Below are 12,488 nucleotides of genomic sequence, written 5' to 3'. Positions count from 1 at the left end.
TTCTGTCTTGCCAGTGTAGCTCTTCTATTTTATTTTGTTTTCTTTTGCCTCTATGTTTTATTGCTTTTTATTCAATGTGTTTTGTATGCATGTTGTTATTCCTTTTCCTTAATCAATGTATTGTAAAGTTTTGATTAGTTAGTAGTGGTTATTGTAATTGATATTGGCCAACACTTGTTGTCTTTTAAATTTGCTATAGAAATAAAGGTGACTTGACTTGACTTGACTTGACTTGACTTACTCTACAAGAAACGTACAAGTCAGCTGAAATTAAATCAAAGCCAGAACAGATGCTGAGGCCACGACATTGTCTTGGAAAAGTTATTTACTGGATGTTCTACAGCAGGGGTGTCAAACTCAACCACTGAAGGGGCCATATTAAAAAATCTCAACCAATCTGTGGGCGAGAGAAAATCTTTAATTAATGCTGTGCTGAAATCTAAACTGGTCATTGTTTATTTAAAATACACAGAAACTTCAACAGTAAAATACAGACAATTGTAGTAAACCTTGAAATATTACATGAATACTTGAAATATTCTAAATGTAAACATCCTCAGGGGCTCAGGCTTTTATACGTACCTATTTGCATGAACTAGACGCCTGCCATCCTCTCTTCGCTGCAGGTTCATTAATACTTGGGCTCCGTTTCTGAGCTGCTGAGCTGACATTTGGTGTTTATGTTTACATTTGGTTGAACTGCAGCTGAGATGCAGTTAGTGTGTTTGGTGATATGACTGGTGTAGAATTGTGTAGAATTGAGGGGTAACTACTCTCATAGATCATTGTTGGGGTTGGAGAGTCAGAGCACACATTACGTTGCAGTGCATGCTGGGGACTGTAGTGTAGCATATTGTGAAATGGGTAATAATAATAGAAAATTAAAATACCTTTGCGGGCCATATAGGATTGTGTCAGGGGCCTGGTCCGGCCCGCGGGCCTTGTGTTTGACACATGGGTTCCACAGCATGAGTCTTGTTAACGTTGTTTTAACCTGTCCAAGCCCGTCCCACCCAGCCCCCACGCACAAGCCCGTAACCTGTTCACCCACAATGAGCACGGTGCTTCAGAATGAATCCCACCCCATTCATTTTTAGCAGATCACGCAGGACCTGTGGATGAGCCCACCTTGCACAGATCTCTGCAGTGCTGGTGATGAAGGGACACAGCAGAGTGCAAACTATTCAAAACATAGATTACCCAGTTTTATATTAGCTACAGATTACAGTGACATGATTAAAATTCATAGATTACAAATGACTACAGCTGACTAAAGTTTCAGAACATTTACCCTCAGACAGCCTCTTTCACATAACCAGGAGAACCTCGGAGTGAGAAAATTACTACTGTAGTCATAATTCTTTGAAAGGAAACATTTCAAAATTCTTTTTCAATTCTTTGAAAGGAACCAGGTTTTCGTTCGGCAGCTTTTGGATGTTATCTAGTTCCTCATTTCGCGAGGCTGCAGTTGGCTTCGTATTTGCCACCTCATTCAGCTTTTCCGTTCCACCTTAAATGATGCAGCATTTACCTCAGTGGCACAAAGGTTCCAGAATGGAACTGCAGCACCATTAAAGGTGGATCAGAAATTTTGAATAAGTAGCGGGCAAATAAGACATCAACTTCAGCTTCATCCTGTTTTCCAGAACGTTCTGTGTAGACTGTAGTTTGGTTTTGGTTTTAATCCCTTGTAATGTCTGTAATCATTATTAATGCAACCCTAATCGTGAAGAAAGAGTCGGGGCGCAGTGTAGAGGCAGACATACCGGAAACATTTTTGTGAGCAGCGTTAGCACTGTGGTAGTTAAACAAACTCACACTTCTCAAACTCTGACTTTCTCCTGCTTCACACACGCCTCAGTCAAAACGTCCCACCAGCCAGGTACAGAAGAGTGGACCCCAAACACTCTGATTCTGAGAGTCGTTGGCCTGGAGTGGGGGTGTCAAACTCAACCACTGAAGAGGCCGTATTAAAATACCATTAAAATACCTCAACAAATCTGTGGGCCAGAGAAAAAAATGTGTTATTTTATTTTTAATTGCTGTGCTGTAACCCGAACTGGCCATTGTTTAGTCAAAATATGCGAAAACATCAGCAGTAAAATAAGGGCACTTCTAGTCAACCTTGAAATATTAAATGAATACTTAAAATATTCTAAATGTAAACGTCCCCAGGAGCTCAGTCTGTTAAACCTACCCATTTGCTTAAACCAGACACCTGACGTCCTCTCTTTTCCGCATGTTCATTAAGGCTTTGGCTCAGTTTCTGAGCTGCTGAGCTGACGTTCAGTGTTTATGTTGACGTTCAGTGTACTAATGCAGTTAGTGTGTTTGGTGATGTGACTGATGTGGAACTGTGTGGAACTGTGTAGAAGATGTAACCGCTGTCCCCTAGACTGTTGTTGGGGGAGGAGATTCAGAGCGCACATCGCGTTGCAGGGCATGCTGGGGACTGTAGTGCAGCACATTGTGAAACAGAATAACATTAACAGAAAATTAAAATGCTTTTGTGGGCCGGAGAGGATTGTGTCCTTGACTCATGGGGCCTAGAGTCACCTCTGACGCATTTGAGTCGAAGAATCGATTCTGTTGGAATTGACTCCCCACCACTAGAACACTGTGCCTTTGGACATAAGTTAGCTGTGAGGCTAATGTAGCTAACAAGTAATAGAAGCTTATACTCTATCAGTTAGCATGGTGCTAACAGTATAGACTTGCTTCTGTGGTTCCTGACACTGTATGATGCTCTGTTATGCACAGAAATACAGTCAGAATTCAGTCTTCCGGGTGGTTGTTACTGTTTTTAGCTATGCTAATGTGTTTTAGTCCATGTTTATAGATAACAGTGAGTCACACAGTCTCAGAAACCACGTAATCAAGTTTGTTGGAGTTACTGAACAGCCGCGCACACTTTGAGGCATTTAGCCATGCAGTTAGCACCATGCTAAATGGTGTTAGCAGTAGCTTTCGTTATTTGGTAGCTACATTAGCCTCATAGCTCCAGTGCTAAAACAATAGCACACATCAGACGCCAAACAGCTATCACATGATCTACTACATTTTGGGAAAATGGGGAGTTTGACTTTTAGCTGAGCTGTCGGATTAGTTTAATTAGCTTTTCAGCATGGTGGAGCGAAATTACTGTGGTTGTTGAAGTGACATGTTCCGTCTAGGGCTGAATGTTTTGGGGAAAATATCTAATTGCGATTTTTCTAATTACGATTGATACTATGACTTAAGTTGCCATTATGGTTTGTAAATTAAGGTCCAAACTTGATTTTTTGGCTACATCTACATTTTCTGGCTTGAGGTTTGGACACTGAACGTGAGCCAGACTGCCAGTTAGTTGTGGTTGTGGTTGTGATGTCACAGCTCATGGATATTTGATTGGTCTAATTCATCTACAAGCAGCTCACAAACTCCATGTTATCAGGTTAAATTCCCCTACTTATAACTGGTTAAGACAAGAAAAATGGACTCCTACGAATTGCAACATTGATATAAAATGAATGATCTTTCAGTCTGAGCTCCATCAATGACTTAAGCTTCATCATCCTTTGCTGTAAACTTTTCTCTGGCGGAGTTTGTTCATCACTCAGCAGGGTGTTGCCAGATTTAGCTCACTTTATTTTCCAAGAACACGCAGGTCACAGGAAATGACTTTTTTCCCTTATTTTTTTACTTCTTATGAGAAGTAAAACAGCCGTCTGCTCACTTACAGCTTGTGTCTGTCACTGGTAGCCTAAGGAGTAACACTTGGGCCCAATCCCATTTCTTATTGTTACCCCTACCCCTTGTTTTCGAGCATTGAGTGGTAAGTATCCCCGCCTGTCATGCGGGAGGCCGGGGTTCGATACCCCGACAGGGAGAAAAAACGTTTCATGGGGCAGTCGTGGGCTGGAGGTTAGGGAACGTCGCCGGTTTGATCCCCTGAACTAACAGTACGTGACTGAAGTGCCCTTGAGCAAGACACCTAACCCCCAACTGCTTCCTGGGCACTGTGGATAGGGCTGCCCACCACTCCGGGCAAGTGTGCTTACTGCCCCCTAGTGTGTGTGTTCACTAGTGTGTATGTGGTGTTTCACTGCACGGATGGGTTAAATGCGGAGGTGAAATTTCCCCGTTGGGGGACTAATAAGGTTCTCTTAATATCTTAATCATAAACCCTAGAACCAAATAACAGGGTAGTGGTTGAAATCTTCCCTCTGAAATGGGACCCTGAGATAAAAAGAGCATCACTTCATTAACAGCTACTAGCGCTGCTCTATAGGCGACCCTGCCAGTCTGCAGTGACAGCAGAGGAGGGTAAAGTTCAGCTAGCTCATTCGAATTTTCCCATTCCACCTTAAATGGTGCAGCAGTTACATTCTGGCACTTCAGGCATCAGAACTGATGGACTGTTTAAAGTGAAGCAGAAAATTTAGCGAGCAACCTACCGAGACATCAGCAAACTATTAGCAATTTTTTATGCTTGTTATGAAGAAAAGGACCAAAATACACTGAAACGACATTAAACTAAGATAATACAGTGATTATCGTGATTTTGTAACAGAGAAAATTCTCACATTTGTGGGTTTCTTTGGTCTCTTGCACAGCCATCTTTTGTCATAACACTCTGTTCTGATTGTGTTTCTGAAAAACCTCCGTTTGGAGGGTCGTGTAGCTCTAACACTTCACCCTACCACCCTATCTCAACAAGACACCCTAGACGTGAACGCGCAAAACAGAGGGCTAAGCTCTCAGTGGTAGGGGCGAGGGGTGAAATGGGTTTGGGCCTTAGATGCTTCTCATAGCTTTAATTGTGTGTCCTCGTTTGCTTTTCCTCGATCCATCAGATCTTAAATGCTCCTCTCTGAGGATGCGAGGAAGAGACACAGGGTTTAGGAGTGAGAATGTAGGAATCAACACCAGATTTGCCAAATATAAATGCCAAATAGAAAAATCATAACTCATTTTCTACATGATCATTTCCAACGTTTCTTTAATTCTTAGAATTGAACAGGCTGTTTTCGTTACTATGCCTTTAAGACTGATACACGTATGCGAAAGTTTAAATGGTGTGTTTTGTGTAAGCTGACACGTCCTCTACAGAGAACACACTTAAATATTCAATTTTTCTGCAAATTTTAGTGCACAATTGCAAACTTTAATGTCTGTGTGTTTGCTGAGTTTAACATATTGGAAAAAATAAATATAAAGTGTGCCATAACTTTTGCACAGGCCACATTTTAATTTTTCCTCCAATATGTTAAATTCAGCAAATAAACCATTTTTTTTTATTTTTATTAAAATTTGCAGACTCTCACAGTGTCTCACCAATCATCATGAAATTTGACCCAAACTTTTTCATATGACTGTCTGTAAATGACCTCTGTTCTGACTAGTTGCTCTGCACTGTCCCTCAATCGGAAAGCAGTCCTGAAACTTTATGGTGAATGGGCGGGGCTAAACTTCTTTAGGCCGAATGGGTGGAGATATGTAAATGTGCTGTTCTTCATGACATCACAAAAGCAGATCATTCAAAACGGGCTGTTTTTGCAGAGTAATTTACACACACGGATTGAATGGTACATTTTGGGAACTTTAACAATGTTTACATAGTAAATCAAACATGTATTTTAAAAAAAACAAGGAAAATGAAGTTTTTCATAATATGAGCCCTTTAAAAAAAACACAGAACAAGTGCATGTTTCATTACAAAGAGAGCATCACTGGTGGATTTAGTGCAGTGCGGTGTGTGAAATGTTATAGAAATCCTTGTATTTGTCACTCCTGGGTCTTTTTTGTTGGTTCCAACTCATCAAACCTCATTGTGACAATGTTTAGATGCTAGTTGTGAATCACTGAGCTGTGCTGTAATGTTTAAAGGGCCTCTCAGATGGTACTCAGTCACTGCTGAGGTCGAGAGCAGAGTGAGCTCACATTTGTCTTTGGGTGTGTTTATATGTCTGTGGTGTTGCTATGTTTGTTTGTTTATGTATTTTTAGGCTAATTTAATTTGTCTCTGGGCGTGTTTACCTGCGTCTCTCAGCAGAAAGTCCGGACGTGTACATCGTGGAGCGTCTGTTCTCCAGCAGTCTGGTGGTGGTGGTCAGCCAGGCCATGCCGCGCCGCATGAACGTCTACCACTTTAAGAAAGGCACCGAAATCTGCAACTACAGCTACTCCAACACCATCCTCGCCGTGCGCCTCAACCGACAGGTACAGCCACCCAGATCGTTCAGACAAGAATCCAGTTATACAGTTTTTCTTCTCACCCCAAAATTTTTCAGTTTATTTTTTTTCAGTTTTCAGTTTCATTTTAATATGTGAACATTTGGACTGTTTTTGTATTCATTAAAGCCCCGCCCCTCGTACGCTCCAATTGGCTAGCAATTCACAAACAGTGACATCCTAACGTTGGGTTCTACACTGCTGTGATACTGCTAGCTGATCTAAGTGCAGCACAACTGCAGTGAGCTCCAATTTTCAGTTTCATTAAGTTCATATGTCTCTGCCTGGTTTACACTGGTTATCACCTGATTTTCCACAGATCTTGCTATATTTTCAGCATTTCTATGATGGGCAGGGTTGCCAGGGCCAGCGAAAATCTTCAGCCAAAAGTTTGCTTAAAGCCACCCATAAGTAGCCCATTTTGGAGGGAGTAGCAAGAACCTGGCAACCCTGGCAGAGAGCATGTGCACTGTACTGAACTACCTGTATATTTGTATTAAAGGGTCCATATCATGGAAATCTGAATTGTTGATGTAGTTTATATACATTGCTAAACTTTCAAAACATGCAGTTCACTCTCCAGTCCATACATAGAAAATAAGCCTGTTTTGAATACATTGTTTATGTGATGTCACAAAAACACACTCCCACCTTTTCAGCATATAGCAGTTTAGCCCCACCCACCCACACTGAAGTTATAAGGAGTGTTTCCACCCAGCCAATCAGAACCAAGCTCATTTACATACATCAGTCTTAAAGGCACTGTAATAAAATAGCGTGTTGAGGTATAGTGATGTTGCGTTTGCAGCAGTTTGAAAAAATGTGGTGGAGCTTCATGTTTCCACATGTGGAAGAACATGCCCGCCCTCACCCTCCCAACCAGGTACAAGTTTAAGTTTAATAAAAACTTTAAACTCAGATTCACAAATGAGTTTCCTTTACTAAACTGCATCTGTAGGTCTCTGTTCATAAACATAAACTAGCCAAAACTAATTTACTATAAAATGAAATGTGTTTGTATAAATTCAGAATAAAGACACGTCAGTCACAACTGCATATGAGTACATATTTCTGTATTGTGGTCTGTTTACACAAAGTTAGGTTAGTTCATCATTTATGTTGAATAGACTCTCCCAAAGTTTTACGCTGCTGCACTGATGTTGAACCGTGTGCTGCACTGGGTCAGTATGACCAACAGGTCAAAACAAGCTCAAAACAAAGTGACCGCTGTGCCCTGATTGGTGTTCTTGCTTCGCGCTTCTTTCGTTTTGACATGTTAAGTTTTTATTCACACATAAACCAAAAGGAACGACAGATTTCTCATAATGTAGTGGAGTAAAAAGTGAGATATCTGACTTTGAAATGTAGTAGAGTGAAAGTAAAAAGTCACCCAAAATGGAAAAACTTCAGTAAAGTACAGATAAATAAAAAACTACTTAAGTACAGAAACTAATTAAATTTGCTTAGTTACTGTCCACCACTGCTATTCTGTATATAATAGTTATTATAGTGTATTTTATAGTACATATCCACTTGACCTGCATACATACAGACATTCATATCTCCATGTGTAAAGATATCCCACATGTGAGCTCCTTCCACACTGGCTGTGTCTTTATATTATTCTTATTCTATATTCTGTTTATTGTATTTTATTTGATTTTACTTCCCCTTTAGTTAAATGTTTGTTAACAGTCTGTTTGCTCGTCAGGTCTGTTCAGTGTGTTCATGTCATACATGTGTGACTCACCAAGACTGATTCCTTGTATGTGTAACATTCTTGGCAAAATAATGTGATTCTGATACTGATTCTGATTGTAGCCACGACTAGAACAGTGGAGAAAATTTGGGTAAAAATCCAAAATAATGCCAGTAGCTGTAGCACTCTTCCACATCAAAACCTGAACTTCAAACAAAACACACCATGAGATGTTTTGGGAAGTATGTTTGTATTTTTTGTGAACAATTGTTTTATTGTCTTTTAATATGTTGGCATACAAATAATCATAAGAACACACAACATCCTCTTTCCCTCCCCACCCCCCTCCAGGATGTGTTGGCAGATTACCGAGTCAAGTTTTCAGACAGTACATAAAAAATAAAATAAAAAAACAACACATATACACAAACACATACATACACATATACATATCATAGAAAAAGGTCGAGTTTAAAACACCTCATAAGAATAACTATATATATATATATATATATATATATATATATATATATATATATATAATTTCTAAAGATAGATAATATAAAAAATATAAACTCTATCCTTCATATAAACTCTATTATTATTTTACCCAAATTGCACATGAAGTATTTATATTATACATGGGAATGGTGATGAATTAACACTATAAACATTATAAATACAAAAGTAAAAAAATCTTTACACTGCAGAGATATTTTACACATATTGCACGTGGAGTGCAGTTTGTGTTTTATAAATAGGAGCATAAGGAATGAAAGTGGTCAGAGCGCCCCCTGCTGTTCGCGTTGAAAGCCTAGGCTAACTGTGAATTGAATATGCTGCACATTACAGATTGTAAAACATAATATTTGACACTATGTCAGTGTTTGAAATGATTCAATGAGTGTAAAAGACAGAAATGGCGGGTTTTTTACAGAGTATTTTCCAAAACGCACTGATGACATCACTAACACAAACCCCACAAGGCAGTGCCGGCAGTGAGCAATAGGTTTTGTAGTTCAGTTGTATTTTGCTTTTATAGTTATATGCAAAACATTCCTGTTGTACTGTATTTGTAGCTGCCTAATGAACATTTCACAAAAGTTCCAGCTTTTAGTGATTTTTAAACCGTTATCGATCAGTTTTCTAAGGGGAAATGGTTCAAAATGGTTTCAGTCAACCAGCAGAGGGCGCCAGTGCCCCACACACAAGCAGGAACACTGCTCAGAGTGCTCTATCGGCTTTCACGAGGGCTGAACTATTTATTGTTTTTATATCAAAATGAGATTTTATTTACATCCTACATTATTCAGTATTGTCTTAACTAGTTAAATTGGGGAGTTTTGATCTAATAATAACAGAGCTGGTGGCTCCCTACATTCAGCCTTCAGTCTTCAACTCTGGAAAACTGGTTGTGCTGGTCTTCTATAGGAAAAAAAGGATTTGGAGCTTAATTTATAGAAAATAATCATATTTAAATCAGAAATGCAATTGATCAGAAAAATCACAATTAGTGTTTTTTCCTCAAAAGTCTGCTGAGGCCAACAAAACACAGCATTAGGGCTGCCTCCTGTGTTTTTCAGTGGATAGAGAGTTGCTTTTTAGTTATCTTGTTAGTTTACAGTGTCTGTGTATGTTTCTGTGTGTTACGCTGCAGAGGCTGATTGTTTGTCTGGAAGAATCCGTCTACATCCACAATATAAAAGACATGAAGCTCCTAAAGACTCTTCTAAACACACCCCCAAACCCCTCAGGTGAGACAGATAACGGCACGGACCGGTTTGTGTGCTGTAGATGTGCTTAATGCTGCATTTCACCTCTGTTTGAAACATTATTGCTGTTTCTGCAGGTCTCTGCGCTCTCTCTATAAACCATTCCAACTCTTACCTGGCGTACCCCGGCAGCGCCACCATCGGAGAAATCATCGTCTACGACGCCAACAATCTGGTAATGAGCCGATCACCTCACATCAGCTTCCTGACGACGTGATGATCAGTAGGCGGAGTGATCGCTTGGTTTAAATCTGCTTGGGGCCAGTAAATCTAACCACATGTCCACCACAAAAAATCCAGAGCTTGATTTAATCTGAGTTTGAAAAACAGACCCTGTAAATAAATGTAGATTCTCAGGAAAAACAAACTATACTGTAACTGGAGTCACTCGGGTGGAGTCACTGGAGTCACTTCAGTACCTTTATTTAGGGAACATAATTGTACTGTATTCCACAGTTATATATTTTAACACACTCCCTGTCTGACTCCAGCTTTTTTTGTGTCATTGTTCTGTTTTGAAACAGTAGATAAGGGAAAGGTGTAAATTTCTACCTTTTCTCTGGGAAAAAACATATATAAGGTACACAACTGGACCTTAAAACCACTGTGGTGCACACACACACACACACACACACACACACACACACACACACACACGTGCGCCCACACATACACACACAAACACAAATTGATGTGTACATTTATTTATGAAGGCCTGGAATATGGAATAAAAGGAATATATATATATATATATATATATATACACATACACACATATATATATATATATATATATATATATATATATATATATATACATAATATATTGCTTTTGTCCGAACAAAACCTCGTCAATGAACCAGAATTTTGGTCATTTCTTTTGGTCCATTCATCATGGAAATTACACACAATGTAAACATCAACAGGCATTTTCAAATTATGATAAAAACTGAAAAATGACAAAAATGGAGATATAAGGTTTTGTTCAGACAGCAGCAATATATACACACACACATATATATACTAGATCAGATTCAACTTAGATTTCACTTTATTATCAGTGTTCAGAGTTCAGGTACAGAGCCAATGAAATGCAGTTAGCATCTAACCAGAAGTGCAGAATACAGTATTATTTACATATAAAGTGCAAGAAAGTAACTGACAATCGACAGATACAGTATGTACATATATAGAAAAGACCAAGATGGCAGCGCATGTGCCTACTGAGGCTCAGCGTGTCAACAGTTTAGCGATATAGTGTTTATTTACCTCCCTATCTGTATCCATAAAATCACTCACGCCTGTAGTACTGTGTGGTAAACATTTATTTGCACAAAGAATAAATAATATTAGAAAAAATACAGATAACATTAATACAGAAAGTGGTGATTTTATGTGTCAGTGTGTGTTTAACCATTTCCTGCTCTCTCCTCGAGGAAGCCCAGTATTATTTGTAGTTATCATCCAATACCTGCTTTATCTGATCAATACTTCATTATGTTAAAACATGTCTGCTGTTTACGTTTTTGAGTTATGGTCAGTGGGAGGTCCTCACCTGCCGTGTGTGTGTGAGGCCGGTGGTGTTGTGTGTAGCAGTATTCGGACTGTAACGCTGTTTTTATCTCCTCTCTCTCAGAGCACCGTCACCATGATCCCCGCTCACGACAGCCCACTCGCCGCCATCACCTTTAACGCCTCAGGAACCAAACTCGCCAGCGCCTCCGAGAGGGTAAACAGAGTCACTTCAGTTCAGTTCAGCATTGATTTGTATTGATTACTTGCACAATGTAGCACGAAGCACGTTTTTTTTCAGGGAACATGTCCAGGGGTGGTCTTTGCACTAGTTGAAGGTAGGCAGCTGCTCTAGGGCCCCCCATGATCAGAGGGCCCCATGACAACATAAATTACATAGAGTGTAGGAGTTGATGTTAAATATTCTATTCTGAAATATATGCAGTTGAAAAACAGCTGGTATTTATTATTATTATTATTATTATTATTATTATTATTATTGATGCTATTTATTATTTTAGTAATTTTCTGAAGTGAAATGATCTCACTAGATAACACATCATTATGTTTGTTTCAGGCATGTTTCCTAAGGGAAAATTATCTGCCATAATAGTAATATAATTTCACTTAATAATGCTATTTAAATAAAAATGTGTAGAAATCAGTTAGCATGGAAAAACAAATTTCCCTTACTTTTTGGAAATAAAAGCGGTTAATGAAGTTTGTAAAAAGTTTCGAAACCCCTCAGTCTGTAGAGTCTATATACGGAAACTCAGCTGCAAAAACAGCCTGTTTTCAATAATTGCCTTGATTTCATGAAAAAAACATTATGACTCTTTTGCTGCATAAAACCAAACAAATGTCATACGTAGACCTCAGGAAAAATGAGATATGAGCCCTTTAAGCAACATTATAATTTTCTTACAACAGTCTAAAAATGAGAAATATTAGATTTATTGGCTGTTTCGTTATGAGACAGTTTCACTTGTCAGCATGTCAGCATTTTTGCACGGTTCTGCACCGTTCTCCACTCAGGAGCTCTGAACTACTATAAAAAATGTGTATCCAGGGGGCCCCTTCCTGTCTTTAGCCTGAGGCAGGGGTTGGCAGCATGCAGCTCCTTTACTGCCCCCTTGTGGCTCCAGAGCAGAATTAGATTTGTCACTACCAATACAATCATAACTCAAGCCAAACTTTACCAGATGTGTCAGTAGTGACTGTTTCAGTGACAATTTTAGCTCATTTTGAGCTCAGAAACTCAGCCAGTACATGACCAGCAAACACAGCTTTGA

At 39.3% G+C, this 12,488-nt stretch overlaps 1 protein-coding gene across 2 annotated transcripts in view; it reads left to right on the top strand.

Annotated features, from left to right (window-relative positions):
• wipi1 (WD repeat domain, phosphoinositide interacting 1) overlaps nt 1-12,488 on the top strand; it is a 35,118-nt gene that overhangs the window by 6,263 nt on the left and 16,367 nt on the right. The window contains exons 3-6 of one of the 2 annotated variants that reach the window (XM_036589267.1): nt 6,035-6,201; nt 9,570-9,666; nt 9,762-9,859; nt 11,321-11,413. In XM_036589267.1, the coding sequence (XP_036445160.1) occupies nt 6,035-6,201; nt 9,570-9,666; nt 9,762-9,859; nt 11,321-11,413 (455 nt within the window). Of the gene's footprint in view, nt 1-6,031; nt 6,202-9,569; nt 9,667-9,761; nt 9,860-11,320; nt 11,414-12,488 lie in introns of both variants that reach the window. The other variant, XM_036589266.1, reaches the window with a different exon arrangement.

Source organism: Colossoma macropomum, unplaced genomic scaffold (genome assembly GCF_904425465.1).
Source record: "Colossoma macropomum unplaced genomic scaffold, Colossoma_macropomum, whole genome shotgun sequence".
NCBI classification, from domain to species: domain Eukaryota; kingdom Metazoa; phylum Chordata; class Actinopteri; order Characiformes; family Serrasalmidae; genus Colossoma; species Colossoma macropomum.
This window is presented reverse-complemented; position numbering and strand designations above follow the sequence as displayed.